General features: G+C 37.5%; 2 protein-coding genes across 3 annotated transcripts in view; one reads left to right on the forward strand and one right to left on the reverse strand.

The window, feature by feature from the left end:
- PSPC1 (paraspeckle component 1) overlaps positions 1-20,937 on the forward strand; it is a 592,911-nt gene that overhangs the window by 171,244 nt on the left and 400,730 nt on the right. The window lies entirely within an intron of this gene.
- The window catches only part of RNF17 (ring finger protein 17), a 58,838-nt gene that overhangs the window by 3,381 nt on the left and 34,520 nt on the right, over positions 1-20,937 (reverse strand). Inside the window, exons 22-33 of the mRNA XM_026070537.1 lie at positions 19,063-19,284; positions 17,981-18,131; positions 13,858-13,976; positions 12,996-13,086; positions 12,008-12,123; positions 11,369-11,676; positions 10,010-10,173; positions 9,060-9,179; positions 7,903-7,983; positions 6,962-7,087; positions 2,739-2,849; positions 839-995 (exon numbers count right to left, since the gene is read on the reverse strand). Of these exons, the coding sequence (XP_025926322.1) occupies positions 839-995; positions 2,739-2,849; positions 6,962-7,087; positions 7,903-7,983; positions 9,060-9,179; positions 10,010-10,173; positions 11,369-11,676; positions 12,008-12,123; positions 12,996-13,086; positions 13,858-13,976; positions 17,981-18,131; positions 19,063-19,284 (1,766 nt within the window). The remainder of the gene's footprint in view (positions 1-838; positions 996-2,738; positions 2,850-6,961; positions 7,088-7,902; positions 7,984-9,059; positions 9,180-10,009; positions 10,174-11,368; positions 11,677-12,007; positions 12,124-12,995; positions 13,087-13,857; positions 13,977-17,980; positions 18,132-19,062; positions 19,285-20,937) is intronic.

The raw sequence follows: 20,937 nt of genomic DNA on the forward strand, positions 1-20,937 counted from the left end.
CATCCTCCAATTCTCTCTGCGCTCCAATTCACAGTCATTACTATGCAATTTAAGTCAAGTCTCTGCACCTCATATGGCAACCAAGAGACTTAATAGAAAATTGCTTGGTAAAGATAGCGAACCAACCCATCTAACATCTAAACTCTTACTTTGACTCACTTACATATTCCAGTTAGTAAACAGATCAATCTAAAAAGAACCGTCTGATAGACATAGTCTTGAGGAAAAAGAGGCAGGTGTTGTCTAAAAGCTCAAGCTGAATTCTCCTGATTGGTCCTAGCAATAACTTGTTTCTTCACAAAGCTCTAGACCCGTAAGCTTTATGTTGCTGTAGGCCCAGCAATTGTGGATGAGAGAATGAAAGTCCTTCTTTTGCCTAAATTGAGAAATCCAGAATTAAAGTAAAGTGACACTCCCTAGGGTTCACATAATTTTAAGCTTTTGGTTACATGATTTTCTGTATACAACTTGTGTCTTTTGAATATTTAGTAGCAAGACTTACATAGCTATAGCTTCAGCGACAGTCACCTTAAGGGAGGAATTTTGTTACTGTCATAAAAGTTTATCAGCATTTGCAATCTGAACTCAGTTCATAAGCTTTGTCAGGCATCACAGAAACGTGAGTTCTTTCCATCATTTTCTAGTAGAACAAGATGAGACAGAAGTCTCAATTTCATGCAAAGTACGAACATAGGAGAATAGTGGGATTATTTCTTACTCTCCAAGTGAGTTTTATTTAAAGATGCAAAGAAACATAATTATTTCTATTCCTCCAAAATAATTTCAGCCTTTTGTACAAACACATGAAACAACAGGGGAAATAAACACTCTAATATACCTGTTCTGAAGTTTGTTAGAGGAGGAAGAAAATCCACATTTTTATTGCACCACTTCAGGGCTTCATCAAGGCTCTCCAATGCAGAGCTGCTGTTGGCATCTCTGTCTGTGTTAGATGGTTTTTTAAGGCTCTTGGAAGGATCAAGGCAAATATATACCTATTCAGAGAAAAAGCTCTCATAATTTTTGCAGACTTGTAATTTTCAAATTTCATCAGTGATTAAAGATTATTAGAAGGATACTTGTTCCCATCTTGGAAAGATTCAGCATTGCCTCTCTCCCTTATTTCTTCTTTCCTCAACCTATTATGAATAATTTCACATTTATATCAAAAATTTTCCCAAAATAAAAGAGGGTCACTAAAACACCACCTCTCATAATGTCAAAAAGTAAGAATGTAAGAAATATACACATTAGAGAGCGTACCTATATAGGATATACAGAGTTGTGTCTAATCAGGATTCCTTCCTCACGCTACCTGGTAATATTCATGCTTCATAATGGCAAACCCAAAGATTAATTTTAAAATTAATGACAGAAGAAACAAACTTTTTGACATTCCATTCACCAAGTTTATAATTTGGTCATCAGTATAATGCTGTAGGTCAAGGAAATGGAAATTTAAACACTATATATAAAAATTAGTATGTAGATTTTAGCTTACCTACCTGGAAAGATTTTCTAACTAAACTAAAATCTTTATCTTTTTTACAGAGCCATTTCAGAATACTATGATATTCTACTAACTTAATGAGTAATTAATGAGTAAAAAAAATTTTTTTTTTAAACTTACAATCATGATTCACCAGCAATCAGTAAGATTAACTTTAATTTTCTAATTTATATATAATATTTATCAAGCCACGATTCTATCAAGCAAATGCTACCTAAATCTACAGGAATCAAAAGCAAGATCTAACATTTCCCAGCATTTATCCTGATCAAAAGCAAAAGAATTCAAATCTTTTACACAAAATGAACCCAAAATGTTGATTATATCACTTCTCCAGTAAGAAAGGAAACAGAACAGATAATCGAAGAAAAGTCCTTCACTAAGGTGAACAAACACTTCTGTCTTGTACTTAGTCAAAACAGATGAATATATTCAGTTTGTACATTGTTTTTGGAGATATATATATTTCTTTAAGGAAATAAGTGTGGTAAATTAATGTTAGACCACAACACTGAATTTAAAACAATCACTTGAGTACCATAAAACCAATTATTTGGTTTACATATTTACCAGAACAACAAACTTTTGAGTAGTTCAACATAAGTCAACCCACTTAAAAGATTTTAGATTCTGTGACACTATCAGCTTCTTACTACTTCCTGCTTTCAGATTTGATTCAACACTCAAGGTCTGCATATGAATCTTTTAACTAATCAATCAGCATTACACTCAGTCTTTTGTCTAGGAAGCTACTAGAGGGAAGCTGCTTGGGTTTGCAAAAAATCAATGCTGAATCACTGACCAAAGACAAACAGCTCCATTCTAACAGCTAGAAAATGTTCATATTTCAATGTATATTCCAGTAATTTAGTTTTTGGAGGATACAGAAGAGAAAAGCATTGTCATTCTGTCAAGTAAAAATCCAGTGATCTATTTTCTTATCATACAAGATGAATAAATACCAGACGTGATTCCAAAAATTCAATTTTTAGAGAAATGTGCAGTATTAATTTCTCTGCTTTCAGAAAAAAATACATTAGGACATTTGAAATAATAGTTTAACCAACAGCTGCACTACGCAACCATCAGTATCAATAAATAAGTAGCATTTTGCCACCTCAGTGATACTTCTTTATATTGTCTACAATTGTTAGCCATAATATCTTGTTCACTAGCTCGAAACTGCAACATGCCTGTCTACAATATTTGAGACATTTATGAAACATACCTCTTTAGGGGACACAAGATGGGTAACTCTGACAGGAAAGGTATCTCCTGGAACAGGTAGTGAAGGCAATGTATATGGAGGCAGAACAGGAACATCTCCTTCAAGCAATTCCTAGACCAAGACAGACTTTAGTCAACATTCACATTTAGTAATAAACTGCAAACTGACCTTTTTATGACTTCTGATGAGAGGAATTATCTAATAATGTAAACAATGTGTCTGATAGAAAAAAATATATGTATCAATTTCTTTGGATTGTTATTAGTTTTTTTAGAAAAGTTTTAGCTAAAAGAACTGAACTATTTAATAAACACTTCTAAAATATAAAGAAGATAATCTCAGAAATGGTCCTAATGTGCTGACATGCTAACTTGTTTGCCATTAATGCAAAAAAGACTGAAATATTGATTCCCTTTAAAGAGATAAAATACTTGGAAAGAAAGCTTAGAATACTTAGGAAGAAAAACTAAAGTAAAAGCAACTAACTGGCACAGATTAACCTGAATGCCCTACACTCCTGCTGTTTGCCAGAGAAAAAATTCTCTCTTTGGCAAAAGACAGAGTAATTTAACTCCTTTGCCACAAGAATTATCACTCCTTTTACAACATAATAGATTTTGCAAAATACAGATAGGTATTGTTTAACCAACACAGCATGCTGCAGTGCGTCTGCTTCTAGTGCCAGATAACTTCACAGTTTCAGTTCTACATGCCATTAAGTCATTTGGTTCACGACAAAATAAGCTTTAGCGCATTAAATGATGTCCTTATAATGATGTGTCTGTATAGCACATAGTTCAGCCAGGTTCTAGCTCATGAGTACAGCTCCTATTCTCTCTGGTACTTTAATAAAACACATAACAAAAGGTACCAATTTCTCTAAAATAAAGATGTCTTTATATATCTATTTAATGAATGGACTTTACTACATCCAAAACTTGATCCAGAACAAAAAGCAACATGGAAGCAACCAGAAACRTATAACTGCAAAATAAAGCAATGAAGTCCAACCCATATTTTCTGTAGCACCTGACACAAGACAGAATACATAAACCTTTATGTACCTCAGCCTTAACAGGAAAAAATACCTCTTCCCGCGAAAGTGTTTTCTCCGAAGAGTTAAAGAAAATCTTGCTAAATGATGTACTAGTAAAGAAAGGATGTCTGAACAGCCCCTTGTCTGGCTGTATTGTAGATATATATGCCAAACTAAACAGCAGAATTCTGCAAAACAGTCAAAAACACTGTGACAGGCAATCTGATTACAGCTGGCTGCAAACTATCAACCGAAATTTCAGCTTGTTCCCAACTGTGCACTGCAGGGAGTTCAGGTGGATATCTATCTCAGCCAGCTCTTGTGCGTGTTTTTGAAAGAAAGAACTGCATTAGTATTTTTGCTGTTATCATTGTTATTGTTAGCAATCTTTCCTTATTGTGAGCAGATCAGTTACTGCTAGATCTACCATACTTTGGCATAGACAGTCCAGTTTCAGAGAGCAATACCATAAGGATGTCCACCAGTTCCACCGAGAGATGTTTAAGAGTCACCTATTCCAAAAAGTTGTCCCCCATCCTTTCTGCCTTTGTGTCTAGTCTTTAAAAATATAAAAATGGCTTATATTAACTGCTCTTTATTATGTTTGGAAAGGCATAGCAGAAATTATACAACATAATTTACACATCGCAGAATTCTGTATATTTAGTAAGGCAACTCAGGAGATTAAACACTCTTGCCTTTCAGCATGAAAAATTTAATTCAAAGTAAATGGTAGGCTTCACTGCAGTGTGTTATGTTGTATTCTATACCACATAAAAAACTTTATGAACAGCCTACTTGACCCTAACCACCAGTATGAGGCATTTAACAACATCTTTAAGATCACAAAGTCTGAAGTGATATTCTGGCAAAACTCAAATACTGTATTTCCCTGAAAAGGACAAGGTATCTAGACTTTACTCTCATATTACCAGAAAGAAAGCATAAATGCCTTCTAGGAGTTTGCAGAATGCTTTTCCACTAGTCTTGTTGCAAACATCAGCGACACAGCATACCTTCCTGATGCCAGAGATGGGGGGACTTAAGACCTGCACAGCTGGCCTTTAACATGTTCGCAATCATTTGACTTTTCCCCTCCATATAGGCTTGTCTTGTTGCATTCCTGACAGGAAACAACATCTTAGGGTATCTGGCAGGTCTTTTAGTTATATAGATCATTGTTTTTAGAGGAAATTAGTTGCCTACTGAAAAACGGAGAACAGGGACAGGACGAGTCGGCCTTCGTGCAGTTTAAGTGCCAAACCACATAGACATCTCAGTGCTTGAATTTGCAATGATGAATGTAGTACAGCACCATCACCAGCACTATACGCTCTCCTCATTTAGGATGGAAATTCATGCAGATGGTTACAGTATCAGTGCCTGAGAAATCTGCCCTTTTTATGCTGCTGCTTCTGCCTTATTCTCAATGCTGGACTGAAAGATTTTTTCTCTCTGCCCGAGATGACACTGATCTCTCTGTAGAATTGCTGACAGAATCTGGAACAGCTCCTGGTGATGCTGGAAGCTTTCAGATTGACAAGTCAGTAATATCAAAGATGGCTTTGCATCAGGTCTTCTCAGCATTGTCTTTGGTGTAATTTGGAAGGCAGATAGATGCTGGTTGAATGAACTTGGCTTATATAACTGATTGACTNAAAAAAAAAAAAAAAAAAAAAGCAGCCCTGTCACCTCAAGGGGCGAATTGAAAAAGTCTGGCCATTTGCTCAAAGACACAGCACCAATGTTCGACATTCATTTAAATTAATCAACTCAAGAAAGAACAAAGCTTAAATGCTGTAAGTTTAAGTACCTCACAGTAAAGGGGTTTATCTGGAATTCAGTTAAAGACAGAAGTAGTCTATAGAAGGAATTTTGAATCGATTTTGGTTCAGATGGATGGAAACAGTTTGCAGTCAACTGCTGTAGAAAAAGTAGTTCTAAATATCTGTGAGAAAAATCTTTTGTTAGTTAAGCCTGAGCTAAGAACAAGCAGATTAAACCCCTGCCTGTCAAAAGAAGCAGGTCCCTCATGCCTTAATATGTGAGCATAAGGAAGCCTGGGGCTACCTGGTTCTGACTCACAGTTGCATAAAACCAAACACCTCACCCCCACCCCCACCCCAAAATCCCCACACCCTCAAAACCACCCAAACAAAAAAATACCACAGTATAATGGTCTTGTGTATATATACGTGTACTTAGAATGAGATCCACTGTTGTAAGCTCACCCAGAACCCTTGGGGTTCAGGTGCCCTCTCCAATATCCTGCTGCTATTAAGGAGCTTTCTGCATGACGATGGAGCTAGGATTATCATATGGTAACAAAGACTGAAGACTGGAGTGCTACCAGCTCCTAAGCTGACCTATGCAGCTCAACAGAAGGGTGTCTCAAAGACAAGAAGATACTTGCAGCAAGGCAACAGTGTAACGGGTCTGCACAAGCAGCTTAGTACCGCTATTAACAGAACTACAACACCTACACGAATGGAACACAGCACTTACCAAATCACTTACGTAAAAGCACAGATCTGCAATAACGAAATAAAGTTACAAAACTATAAAATAGTAAAATACATAATGATTATGCTTTATGTAACAATCACCTCCTTTAGTCAATGTGGAGTATCAGCTGGCTTGTGAGGCTCACTGTTTAGCCTCTACAACTAAACCCAGAAAGAGGTATTACCCAGCTGAAATTTAAGAAGTGTACCTGATCTGAATGAGCTAGGTCAGAAAAACAGTAGTACCTTACTAAGGACAAGAAGAAACAGCCTTTCCAATAATTTGTGTTTAAATGCTTTTCTGACATCAACTGCTAATCCGTTCAAGTAATAAAAATACCACCCTGTTACTATCCTTTTTAAAGTAAGCTTCAGATGAGCACAGAAACTAATTACACTTTAAACAGAAGTGCAGACAAAAATCTGTTTTCAGAAAGGAGTTCAAGAACAAACTCTTGGCAATTCACCATTCCACACAATTTTAGCAACATGCTGTATGTATCGTTATTATGCTAGGGAGCTGTATATTTAGTCTTACTACTATTTACATTGCAAAACTGTATAGAAATACAAAAAGAATTTTCTATTACAAAAAGAAAAAGCAAGGGTCACAACAAGCAACTGGTATGCTTTTTAATTTCAAAATAATCACAATAGCAAAAGAAAAAAAAAAAAACACTCACCAGCTTTGACAAGTCCTGACAAGATTCAACAAGACAGTGCTTTTGGTATGCCATGAGGGAAGAAAGTGACATTCCATCGATATACAGGCTGATGGACAATTTGCCCCATGGATTATCTGGTAGTTCCTACTTAAACAAGACAAAATAAGATTATAACAGTAAAAGCGTGACTGAGGTTTTAAAAATAGTGGCCAGAAAATTCAAATCTGTGGTTTCTATAGGTACCAAAACTATAGGTATGGTACCACATTTTTTGGACCATATAGTACTCCCATAGGTATCATTAACTGTAGGTACCTACAGGTACCATCAAGGACACAAACCCAGTAAGAATGGCTATTAAGATTATGACACAAATTGGAGTATGACTGCACATATCTCTGGAGTAGCAGCACTGACTACCCAGTCTAACACTGAAACATTCTCTCATGCTTGCTCAAAGATAAACCCTCTTCCTTCACAATTTATCATTACAAGCTAAATTACCTGAAATCACAAGTTTTACAGGAGATAGATATTTACGTTTCCCTATAGCATTATATATTAATTTAAGCCCATACTTATTTTCACCCAATTTTAATCAGTTAAAATTGGATTCAGAAGAATTTCTAATGTTGGTAAGCGGCTTGTAGAATGCAAACTGGCCAGTTCAGCGGCACAGAATACAAACAATAGCAAAAAGCTGCAATACCTTTAAAGAACTCATCTAAGGCCTGATATTTATGACACAGGTAAAAATCATAAGAGAAATAACTTTAGCCTTTGATTCCCCTTCTCTCTCACAGACAGCATAAAGATTGAGGACCAAATTAAATATTTTGTCTAAGAAATGTATTTATTGTTATGCTACTTGATCTAGTATTTATAATGTAAGTTAAAAAAAAAGGGGGGGGGGGCAAAACAGTAAGCTTCATTCTTCATTTATGAATGAATGAAGCTACCTGAACATGTATTTCAACCTCTTCATCTGTAAGTAGCTCTTGAAGGAGATCTATTGCATCCTGCTGCCAAAAATTTCCAATCTATTCAGTGAGAGGAAAAGACAAACACCCAAAACAGTAAGATGCTAAAAGGAACACTATTATTCTTAAAACAGTAAAATGAAAATACGTGCTTAACATTGAAAAATTTAACACTGAAAACACACACCATTAATTTGATTTGTCCACAACAAACATGATTTACTATTTGGTATACAGGACTTTACTGTTTGACAAAGCAGATCAGCAATTTTTAAATCTTGAAGTCATTGAGAAAGAGATGCTGCTTGCCAAGTCTAACCCTTACTATATACATAATCATGTAAGTGTGCAGAATTACATGAAACATAGGCCAACATACAGAATTACACTTGAAGATAGAGAGAAGAAAACACACAATACTTTAAATATTTTCCTTGCAATATCTGTTTGCATCCCAACCTGCAGGCCTATAATCCTATCTTTCTTAATCTTTCAATCAATTAAATTGTCTATAGCAGTAAATAACAGTTTTCCTTAAAATAATCTAGCTGTTTTGTTAAGTTACATTAAAAAAATGACAGTTCAAATTTGAGTAAGATGTGATAAAGCATGAAAATGCTACTTAGGTATTAACCACTTACTGAGACTAGCAACAAACCCTGAAACAATTCATGTGTATTAGTTTAGCCTAACAGATTGTTTCCTGCACAGCTGGAGTTCAGAATGATACACACACTTTTGCAGGACATCAAGATTTACATTTTTCCGGCCATTTTGTATTAAGAAGCACAGGCCACACCTCTTGTTGCTGCTACTGTAAAACAGTCACTTGAGAATACCATCCTGCCAGCTAGTGCTGTGTCCTCTCTCACAAAGATTTCATTCCCAAGACAACTTTCCCAATGACAGAGGTTTTTGAAACACAGTCACTTCATAAAGCAATCTGGCATTTTCTGCCTAAAGACTGCCTTGCTGAAATGATCCTGATCAGCTGTTGTTTGAGTTCTCATAGATTTGTCAGCAAACACAAGCAAAAATACCAGAAAATACCCACAAATAACTCTCAACCTTTATATGACTAAACAGTCTATCAGTCTGAATACTACTAGAAAGTCTTCAAGTTTAGCATTACTCACTGGTACTGTCTTGTAGAGCTCACATGGTAGGCAAAATGGAGGAATATCAGTGTACAAGGCAGTTGGATACAGATGACACTGGGGGATCTTCTCAATGGAACCACGGTCTATGTACTGCACCTATATGAAAAAAATGGTTTCCAAAAATAATTCCTATTTTTATTTTCTTTTTTTTAATCAAGTTTATCATAGAAAGGGTTCATTTACAGAATTGATTTTTCCAGAGAAATAAAATGGTTTGCTGATATGTATGAGATGTGACAAAGTGGAAATAAGGAGGGAATTAAAGAATTGGTATAGATCAGAAGGATTAGAAGTCTCTAAACTTGCCCTGCAAGAGATCCTACCTTTATGTGCAATAAGCTACAGTAGTTTAACACTAATATCTGGAAGAAATACTAATTTTGTGAACGAGGGAAGTGTCAGAGTTAGAAACTTACATTTAAAGAGCACAACCAGACTCAAGAGATTAGGTAAGACTAACTGCTAATAAGAAAAAGTTGCTCTATACCTGAGCAGCAGAAAGAGCTTAAACAAATAGATAGTGACTATTTGTGGGGTGGTGGTGGTGGAAGCTAAACAAAAATACTTTCAAGGCATTGCACATATGATCACAATGAAAGTATTCAGTTTTTTTTTTCTTTTTTTTCCCTCTTTTAAAGGGATTACTTAGGTGATTGCTTTTTTATTTAGGATCCTTTATCATCAACAGAAGAACTACAGGAAAATTACAACAAATGAAATAGGCAGATAGAATTCACCTTTAAAATAAATGGAAAATCAGAATGGAAAATTATTACAGTTTTAAAGCAGAATGATTATCTGGACAGTCAGGTCATCCAAATGACAAAAGGAGTGATTTTTTTTTTGTTTTTTGTTTTTTTTAAACACATACAGGTGCACACATGTGTGCACACACACATATTTGTAAGATATATAATCAAACTTACCTGGAGAGCACCACCACCAAGTTCTGTAACTTTACCTCGATACCACACGGTATCTGACCCTCTTATAACACAAGCCTCTCCCTTCTTCCAACAGTAGGGTTCCAGAAGACCAAGGCATTTGAAGTTACATTGTATTTCAGTCATCAATTTGTTTAGTTCATTTGCTGAAAAAAGTTTTGTAAATGTAAATTTCAAAATAGTCTAAAACATATTAGTGCAAATTACTTTTATCAACTGAGGATAGCAGATTCGCATGAAGACATGTATAAAGTACCTATGCCACTCCAAAAATGTTTCTCAACACTGATGCATTGTTTGTTCAACTTCTAGCACTAGCGAACAAGTTATTACTTGAACAAGAATTTAATCATATTTGCAATAGTGAAACCATCAGTAATTCTGGATTTTAATCTCAGAAAAGAAGGATCTAAAGTTTTTGCAGTTGACACCTTGACAGTAGTAATGCAAGAGCCTCTGAAAATAGCAGTCACCAACAAGACAAGAGATTCCCAGAAACAGCAGCAGGATGCCATGAGACAACATGAGACATATTTCCAAAAAACACTCCTCTGATAGTAGCCTACAGCAACTACTAGAAGAGCAATACAGTCTTGGGTGGGAGGGATTACTGTACTTTTTTCAAATCTTTATGACATGATTTAATAGTTAAATACATTTGTAGAGCAGAGTGAAAAAAAGATTGTTTTCACGGCAAAACCTTTTTCCGGAGCACAATGTATTATCAGGGTACAGAAGACATGGCATCTGTCAGATGAAACTGTACTTTTTTTTCAAACATTTTGAAATAGAAAATATTCAGAGATACAAAATCTATTACACTAAAAAAGAAAACTGGGCACTGAGCTCACACTGAAGACAGAAACCACCCCCCCCAGTGATACTTGAGAACCAACCTAGTTTTTGAGAATGTGTAAGACAAAATACAAATTACAAAAGAAAGCAAATACAAAATACAATTACAAAATAAAGCACTTGCTGCTTTACACAATACTGCCTAGAGAAGCAAGGCAAGTAACTTGCTTGCCCGAGTGTTTTGGGTTTTCTGATTTATTGTTGGGGGTGGATGGACAGAACAGTTTATTTTGATCTTTTAAAATGTAAGGCACTGCCTTGTGGGGATTTTGGTTTCTTTTTTCCAAAAGCTGTTGAATTTCTACATAGTTGGACAAAAGTAAGTAGACAAAATACATGCAATGTGCGTGCACACACACATGCAAAAGTCCTCATCCTATCTAAAGGACAGCAGTCCCAAACAGGAATCTTACAGAAAAATGTTCTGACATTACCACAGCTACTGGATTCATAAACACAGATACATTTCCTTCTATGTAATCTTACCTAATGATACTGGTATCACATAGATAGTTCCATCATGACCAACGCAACTTACTACAGCTTGAAAAATTTTCGTTTCAGGTATAACAGGAGGTTTATATACTTCATCCACTCCTGACTGAAGCAGTGGTTCCTCTGTTTGGTTTGATTTATGTTCTCTCTCAGAAACGGTGATGTCTTTCTCTGGAGCAGCACTGTTTAGCGTACATGCAGTTTCCAAATTACAACCATCTAATTGCGAGTTCTCTTGTTCTAAATGTACTTCAAGATGTTCCTTGGGGATTGAGCCAGCCACATCAGCTTTATCAGTTCTAGCAAATTCAATCAAATCGTATCAACATATCAGAAGATGAACAACTTGAAAAGTGAAAAAGAATAAAACAACAGAAGTAAAAAGAAAAAAACCCCAACAAACCACAGAGATGGCAAATGCTTGTTAAAATATCGTCAGACATCTCATCCACTGACTTAAAGAACTGAAACACGCAATGGATACAATTAATACTATTTTACTCAAGTAAGTCCACTTAAAACAGTGCTTTGTTTCTATGTATGCTGCAGAGAACAACTCAAGTTTTCATTTTACTTATCAGCTTACCACAATTTGAATCTGAGTCTGAAAGAATATAAAAGTGTCCAAACCTTCTGTTTCTAAAAGCCAAACCCTTTTTAATAAGGTGTTCTGAAATATCAATAAATTGTCCTGCTTCATCTTTGCAAAGAATTTTCACAGGCAACGGACAAGCCACATCACTTTCCTGGTAAAAAATTAGAGCCATACAACATGTTAGAATATGTATTTTCTCTAAACTACTGGCATATTTTTCATTTTATTTGTATTGACTACAAATAAGACTCTGTTGAACAACTGATGCCAGATCAGAAGATGCAAAGTTTATTTAATTCATATTACAGCTCCCATCATCTAACCAACTCTTCTAAACATGACATTGGGGGGGGAGAAAAAAAAAAAAGAAAGAAAGAAACCAGAGTAAAGCTTTGCTTCTTCCCCTAGCTGTTTTCTTTGAATGAACTGCCAAATACTTGTTTTTCTCTCCCAGGAACATTAAATCTACTCATAGGTAACCTTGCTCATCAGTGCTTTTATTCCCAGACGCACTATAAAACTCAGTGGCAGCTGCCAACAAATACTGAACAAATCAAACCCTCATAATAATTAAGTTTTGTTTACTGATGGAAGAAGTCTACCATAAATGATGTTCATACAGCATTGGACCTAAAACTGACCTGTTATTTCAGTTTCTGAGGCTTGAAAACAAATACAGCAGCTGCTAAAGTTATTTTCAAGAACACGAGCATCTTGCTGAAAAGCTCATCTGTCCATAAGAGATACCAGCACCCAGTGAACCCAAATATTTTAAAACTATGCTTCAGTAACTAAGTGTATGTAAGATTTTCTTTTTACACTCTGCAGCCAAACTGCTCTAATGCTCCAGTGAGTAACAAAAATCAAACAGAAAAAAAAAGAAAGCATCTTTTCCTTTATAGCAAACAGCAACCTAAAGTTCCACTCATATTGTTTGAAGAGTGAAAATATTTTGCAAAATTAAATTAATGAACAAACAACCTAACAGAAATTTCATGAATACTGCTGTTTGTAATTACAAACCTGTATAATTATTTTTGCTTGTGCGTCAGTTAGGTAATAGGATACACATTCACATACTGTTGCTGTCCACTGCATGCTTCCACCTGTTGGTCTGACATGAAACAAATTAAAACTTCCTTTAGTACAAGAGAAGTTGGCTTTACTGACCATCTTCTAAGCTTACATGGAAAAATCTAACCCTTTACTAAGGCTCCAATGTTTTTTGAAATTGCCTGTATTGCCAGTGAAAAAAAGACAATCTGTATTACAGCCAATAGTAAAAAGAAATGGTTATTTGGTTCTGGATTGGTATGACAGAAGAATTCAAAAACACAAAAACAAACTTTCAAATTCTGGGAGGATCATGAATTCTAGAATTAAGTCTTCAAAGAACCATGGAAAACCATAGTTCATCTGCAAATTGGGCATTCTGTACTCATTTAGGGAACAGGTATTACAACATGATTGTTTTTCTTTCCAGTATAGACAGCACACAAAACCCACAACAATTCTCTCTCTTTTCTACAGTCTGGAAAAGAGAGACCTTCTGTACACTTTCATGAGGCTGGATTCATCCAAAATTCTGTGTCAAAGAAAAGAACATTCAGGAAATCAGGAAATCCTATGCCACCTGTCCAGTGTTTTATAATTCATCCTATGCAAAGTTTTTTATTTCTGTATCAGAGTTTGTGCTTTACTGGTATGCACCATAACCTTAGAAAAAAAGCCTTTATAACATGTGACAGCTGTCACCCAATTTCTTCTTTATACAAAAAGCAAATCATATCCAGGTCTCAGGTCATCAGTGCTAACCCAAGAAAATATTGAGTTATATCATTAGCAGGTTTCTGATACTGCTATTTCAATATAAGGGAAAGGTTACCTTATATCTACCAAGGAACATTCTATTGCTAACGTCCTCATTATCTTCATATTTTCTTCAAGTTTTCTTAGACAGCTGACATCCACTGTTTTTACAGCTCCGGAATCATACAACATTACCTGTTACAGACAGGAAACACAATGAAACAGAAAAAACCCTAACTCTAACATTATCCATTATCTGCAATAAACGATAATTCAATGCATAATTTTTATATATGCATACACACACACTAGCAGCATTCATAATGGAGTGAAGTTACCAGTGAATGCCACACAGAGATTACCATTGGCCTCTGCACTGTTCACACAACACAAATGACGACCACAGAGTACCGAGAGGCTGAAACGCAAACGTGTTCAAAGGGGGTTAAACAAATTCATAGAGAATAAGTTTGCCAGGTTACCAAACATGACAGTACAGCTGCACCTTCAAGTCAGAAATCCCACAACTTTCATTGCTGGAAACTGGGGAAGTATGGCAGAGGAAAGTCACTCTATATCTGCCTTGTTTACTGTAAGCTTTCCCCAAGCATCTACTCTAGATGCTACTGAAGAGAGAATACTGGGATTAACGGATCTTTGTCTGACCCAGTAGAGCAGCTTCTTGTACAACAGGAAGAAGAATGAACCAGCAAAACTGCTGGCCTGAAAAGCCAAATCCAAGCCCTTTTCAATCAGATAAGATTAGCACTGATGTTTATATTCCCTGCAATCATAAAGTTATCTCCAAACATTGCTTTTCCTGAAATGGTAAGGGTAAGGGTAATAACATGGGCCCACTGTTCACTGAAAGAGAACTATAATAAAAAGGGGCATATTTGGGATCCCAAAAGCTCAGTCAGAACCATCTTTACTCCTGTTAGATAATGACAACTTTAAGAAAAAAAACAAAAAACCAAAAAACCCCTAAATACTTCACTGGACATTTTTACTGGTGGTGGTATTAAGGATTAGGGAACAACTCCCTTTCCCCTCCACACACACATGCCAGTCGTCTCCCTGCAAAATAACTAACCCCACTCAATATACTGTCCACAGAGAGATTAAAAAAAAAAATTCAAGCAAAAGCCTCAGGAAACTGTTTCAAAAGGCAGGCCACTACAAACATAACAAGAAATGCAGGCAAAGACCTAGCTTACTACGCACAAAGTAAAAAAACAACACAGGAAACAATGAAGCTTTGCTAAGAAATCAGATGGTAGCAAAGTGACAAAATTCCTAAGGTGATGTCCAATGGACAGGGAAATGCTGTTTTAGGGGAGCTGGATGTAGAAAGCACAAGAAAACAACATACAAGACTTACAGCACAATAGCTGATGTGCACCTACTGGAGCGTGCATTTGGACTTACTACCACTACGTTGTGCAATTCTTGGTGATACCTGCACACTCTTTGTAGGAGTGTGTATGCATCTAGGCTGTTACCTGGAAAAAGAAATTTCTTTTCCCCTACTTTGGTTATATTGGTGCATATAAATTTGCAAACACAGAAATGCTGAAATAGCTTGTTTCCTCCCTTCCTGAACAGTAACAGATATCCTAGCCTGTTATTACTGTTATTAGCTCAACTATGTTTATACTACATCTTTTCTGAACTATACCATGAATAACAACAAAATCTCTTTCAAATCTTTAAGGCCTGAAAGAAATTTAAGCACAGTCAAATAGAAACACAGAATCATTGAGGTTGGAAGGAACCGCTAGAGATTGTCTAGTCCAACTTCCCTGCTCAAAACAGGATCAACTACAATAGGGGCTGCTTAGGGCTGCGTTCAGTCAGGTTTTGAATATCGTCAAGGATGGAAACTCTGCAACTTCTCTAAGCAACCCACTACCAGTGTTAAATCAACTTTACAGGAAAAAGGTTTTTTATTTTGAAATGCAGCTTCTTGTATTTCAGTTTGTGCCCATTTGCCTCTTCTCCTGTCACTGGACACCACTAAGAACAGTCTGGCTCCGTTTTCTTTACGCCTTCCCATCAGGTATTTATACACAGTGATAAGACACCCCCCTGAACCTTCTCTTCTCCAGGCTAAACAGGCCCAGCTCTAAGCCTTTCTTCCTATGACAGATGCTCCTGCCCCTTAATCACCTTCATGGCCCTTTGTTGGACTTTCTCCAGTATGTCCGTATCTCTCTTGTGCTTGCGAGCCCAGAACTGGACACAGCACTCCAGATGTGGCCTCACCAGGGCTGATTAGAGAAGAATCACCTCCCTCAACATGCTGGCAATGCTCCTCCTAATGCGGCTCATGATATCGTTGGCCTCCCTTTGCTGCAAGGGCACATTGCTGGCTCATGTTCAACTTGTCCACCAGGACCCCCAGGTCCTTTTCTGCCAAGTTACTTTCCAGCCAGTTGGCCCCCAGCCTGTAATGGTGCATGAGATTATTCTTGTCTAGGGGCAGGACTTGGCACTTCCTAGTGCTAAACTTCATGAGGTTCCTGTTAGCCCTTTTCTCCAGCTTGTCAAGGTCCCTCTGAAAGGCAATGCTCCCATCTGGTCTGTCAATCACTCCTCCAAGTTTTGTACTGTCTGCAAACTTGATGAGCATGCATTCTGTCATCCATGCAGGCCTCCTGCCACCTTTGCTTGATTTACTACACGCGGGGATGGACCATTCTTGACCTTGAAGGAGGTGATGCTTGAAAAATCCAACAGGTCTTCTGGACCCCTCTTCCCTCCAGGACCCTATCCCCTGCAGTTCTTCCAAGCAGATTCTTGAACAGGCCAAAGCCTGCTGTCCTGAAGTCCATGGCTGTGATCCTGCTTTTTGCCTTGCTTGCTTCTCTCAAGATCCTGAACTCCACCATCTCATGGTCCCTGCAGCCAAGGCTGCCTCCAGCCTTCACATCCCTGAGCAGTTCTTCCTCATTTGTAAGTATGAAGTCCAGCAAAGCCTCTCCCCTCACTGGCTCCTCAGTCAGCTGTGTCACAAAGTTATCATCAGTGGATTCCAGAAACCTCTTGGATTGCATGTGTCCTTCCAGCAGATATCAAAACAGTTAAAGTACCCCATAAGGACCAGGGCCTGTGCATGTGAGGCTTCCTCTAGCTGTCTGAAAAAGACCTCACCTACTACTTTTCTTCCTGACCAGGCGGCCTGTTGCAGACGCTCACCACAATGTTGCCCATGTTGGTCCACCCTCTAATCATAACCCATAAGCTCTCAGCTGGCTCATCATCCATCCCTAGGCAAAGCACCATGCATTTCAGCTGCCCTCTCACATAAAGGGCAACTCCCTCTTCTCACCTTCCCCAGCATTTCATATACTAATAATATAATGATTGATACAAACTATAAGTCTTATATAATTAAAAAATAATATAGTAATTTCAAATAATTCCAGCACTTCCAACTGAAGGGGTTCCTAGTTTTGGAAGGCAAAGATTATACAAATCCTAAATATAGGAAGTCCCACTTCTGCTTCCTGTTACTAAGATCCAGGGGCATAATCTGATGATGCTAGAGAGAACTAATTGTAATCAAGACCTGGATTACCTGTACAACTAAAAAAGCCACTCTTACTTTTGAGTTAAGTAGTTATCTACTCATTCAATGCCTGCTCCCGATGCTCCTTATTCAAGTGGGTGCAACAAAATGCACGCTTAAAGCAGCATTGTGTGAAAGGTTACTGGGTAAAGTGTTACATCTCTTTGGCACAGTGCATCAACATCAGTTTATGGTTCAAGGAACAGCATAACTACAGATGTTCACATGGTGGTGGACTTAATTCAGCCAACCCCATCTCTTAGCAAGGATTATTAGGTTTGGCTGACTGCCAACTTGAGGATCATAATGCTTCTGGAATCTGAGTCAAACTGTTAGGCTACAGCTTGGGAATCTGTGGCATGTTGCTCTGTGTACTGTGACCATACACAAAGTCAATCTCATGAACCTTCCTCAACTATCAAGTGCCCTGCTAAATACATTTTGAGTTTTGATGAGACAATAATCTTCCTTACAGCAATGTATAATGTAACTGAAAATAAACTCTGGACAAAAGCAAAAGGCTATATGAGAAAATATTAACACAAAAACCTCAAGATTTGAGATTATTTTATCAATGAATTCTCAAAAACTTTAGAAATAAAAGTATGAATCTTATGATGATGTTCACCTCTGCAGTTGTTTCCGAGACAATCCTGTTTATCTGACCTCTTTGCCACTGTTTCCAATCACGTACATAAACAGCACAATGCATACTGGTTTCCCACTTCACAGACTCTGGCTGGGATTCTTCATAAATAGTAGCCATCTTCTCCTGTAAACTAACATTAAAAAWATATACTTTTCCAATAGTAAGATTTTACCCAATAAGTAAAGGGCTTTTTCAGTCAATTACTGCTTAACTAGCATACAGTAAAATTTTAATAACTGTTTAACAGACACCTAGTATTGTAGCCTTTCCTTATGGCATGTTAGAAATACACGAAATGGAGGTTCAAAAAAGATGCAATCCAATTAGAATTGCTGAATTAATCTGAAAGGCCCTGACCCTCCTGTATAGCAATATTTGATTGATACTCTTGATTATTTTCTCTTGACAACTTAAGAGACAGCGAGCCTCACTTAGTGCCATAACTAACTGAAGGGGACTCCAGGTCAGTATATGCAAAGAAGTAAAAATCAAAGGAGAAATAAGAGGTAGAAAATAAGTAACTCGCACTAAACAATGATATTTATATTTGTCTCTAAACAGTAGGCAGTATTACTTAAGGTTTGGCTTTCAAGTACCAAAGAAGGTTGACATATCATGTTCAGAAGTTGCTTTCAAGCTTTCCTAACAGCATATTAGAATCATGGAAAAAGAAATAAATTGACTGAAGGTCTATGATTTAGAATGCTGGTATTTAGTCAGATTCCAAACAAAGGAACAGAAGGAGAGAGTAACAAGCAGAAAGATTTAGTCTTTCTGGACAATATTGCATTTGCCAGGCTCCCACACTTGCTACATCAGAATTATTTGAAATGGGAGTTAGATCATACAGTTAATTTTGAATCACAAATATTTAATGAAACACAACTTAGTGCAAATCTGTCTTTTGTTCCTATACTTCCCTCAAAGCAGGACAATTCAACAGCACTCAAAAGAGTGCCCCACTGCCAAATGCCACCTGAAATAGTTTGTTCTAACCATATTTTTCATCAATTTGTAGTAAGTGTGCCTTAACTCTAGACAAGTTCTTTGAATTTAAGTACCTTTTCAGTAAACTTTCTGATGATAGCCATTGTATAAAAATTTTGCTAGGGGACACAACATGACTAATTCTCACTTGTAGCTCTTTATTAGAAAGTGATCTGAAATCCACTTCCTCCAGACATTCCATGTTTATAGGATTTAAATTTTCCAGGGTTTCAGGAATTTCTTCTAGAGGAGCATCCCATATTTCACTGGGCCCCACAGCAGTACTTTCAATATATCTGTAAGGAATGTCAAATAATTAGGACTGAAAGTTTACACGTTATCAAAGTGAAAAAAAGTTCTATGATTGCAATTCCAACATGATAGGGGAAGAAGGAAAAAGTGAAAAACAAATAACAACTTAGAAAAGCAGAAAAAACTCCAACAAAAGCCAAAAACATTTTAAAATGCTGCATCTGAAGCACTCATGATAGTAACATTTTTATTCTCCTTCAGTAGCTACCCTTGCATATTCTACTGTCAGATGAGAGTACTAAGCAATATAGGCTGCCAGAAGAGTAAACCTGATACGAATGGGGTTGCTTGTCTGGCTTAAAAGACATCAAATTACTAGTGTCAAGTTTCTGGAAAGCTATATTGCCTCTGAGTGAAATCTGCAATACTCTACTTCCAAGATATGTTAATATTCCTTTCAGAAATAAACATTAAGTCAGTGGAACATTTATCCTTCTAGCACTCCCTGAAGTTATGGGTACAAATACAATGCAAAATCCTAGAGCTAGCTCTTTCCTAGTTAGAGTACAAAGCGAAGTATAGTCACAGTAATACCTTAACGTAAACTTGCTTAAATTGTGTAAACTGGACAGAATAAAGCACAACAGCAATCAAGAGTTGGCCGATACCTATCAATCCATTTCACTAAGTGTCAAAATGAACTATGCTAACTAGAGACATGAGAGATTACAGCTTGAAAATCATCTATCTCTGCTTCTTGTAAATCTCAGACTAAATCCAACACCACACGAGTTTAACTGCTGGCCATTTCACAGAATGGCTGATGTTGGAAGGGACCTCTGGATATTATCTAGCCCAATCCCCTGCTCAAGCAGGATTGCCTAGACAACTTTGTCCAGGACACTGTCCAGACAGCTTTTGAACATCTCCAAGAACGGAGACTCCACAACCTCTCTGGGCAACCTGTTCCAGTGCTCTGTCACCCTCATTTTTCCTTGTGTTCAGATGGAACTTCCTGTGTTTCGTTTTGTGCCCTTTGCCTCTCATCCTATCACTGGGCACCACTGAGAAGAGTCTGGCCCCATCCTCCTTATACCCTCCCTTCAGATACTTGCACACGTTGATAAGAACACCCCCCCCCCCCCCAGTCTTCTCTTTTCCAGGCTAAAGAGTCCCAGTTCTCCCAGCATCTCCTCATATGAGACATGCTCCAGTCCCTTAATCATCTCTGTAGCAATCCACTGGACTCACTCCAGTAGCTGTATGTCTCTCTTGTATTGGGGAGCCCAGCGTGGACCCAGCACTCCAGATGTGGCCTCACCAGGGCTGAGTAGAGGGAAGGATCACCTCCCTCGACCTGCTGGCAATGCTCTGCCTAATGCACCCCAGGATACCACTGGCCTTCTTTGCCACGGGAGCACATTACTAACTCATGGTCAACTTGTTGTCCACCAGGACCCCCAGGTTCTTCTCTGCAGAGCTGCTTTCCAGCTGGCCAGCCCCCAGCCTGCCCTGGTGCATGTGGTTATTGCTCCCTACATTTCTGGGTCTCCAGGAAGAAACTCACTTATTTCCCCCTCAGAGATCCACCCTAACTTTTTCTTCAATTGAAACAAAAACTACTCTATCAGAGAGAAAAATCCTGAATGTTTAAGGGCTGAATCAACTGCTACATACTGCCATACAATTATTTATGC

Source organism: Apteryx rowi, unplaced genomic scaffold (assembly GCF_003343035.1).
Source record: "Apteryx rowi isolate R43461 unplaced genomic scaffold, aptRow1 scaffold_311, whole genome shotgun sequence".
Lineage (NCBI taxonomy): Eukaryota > Metazoa > Chordata > Aves > Apterygiformes > Apterygidae > Apteryx > Apteryx rowi.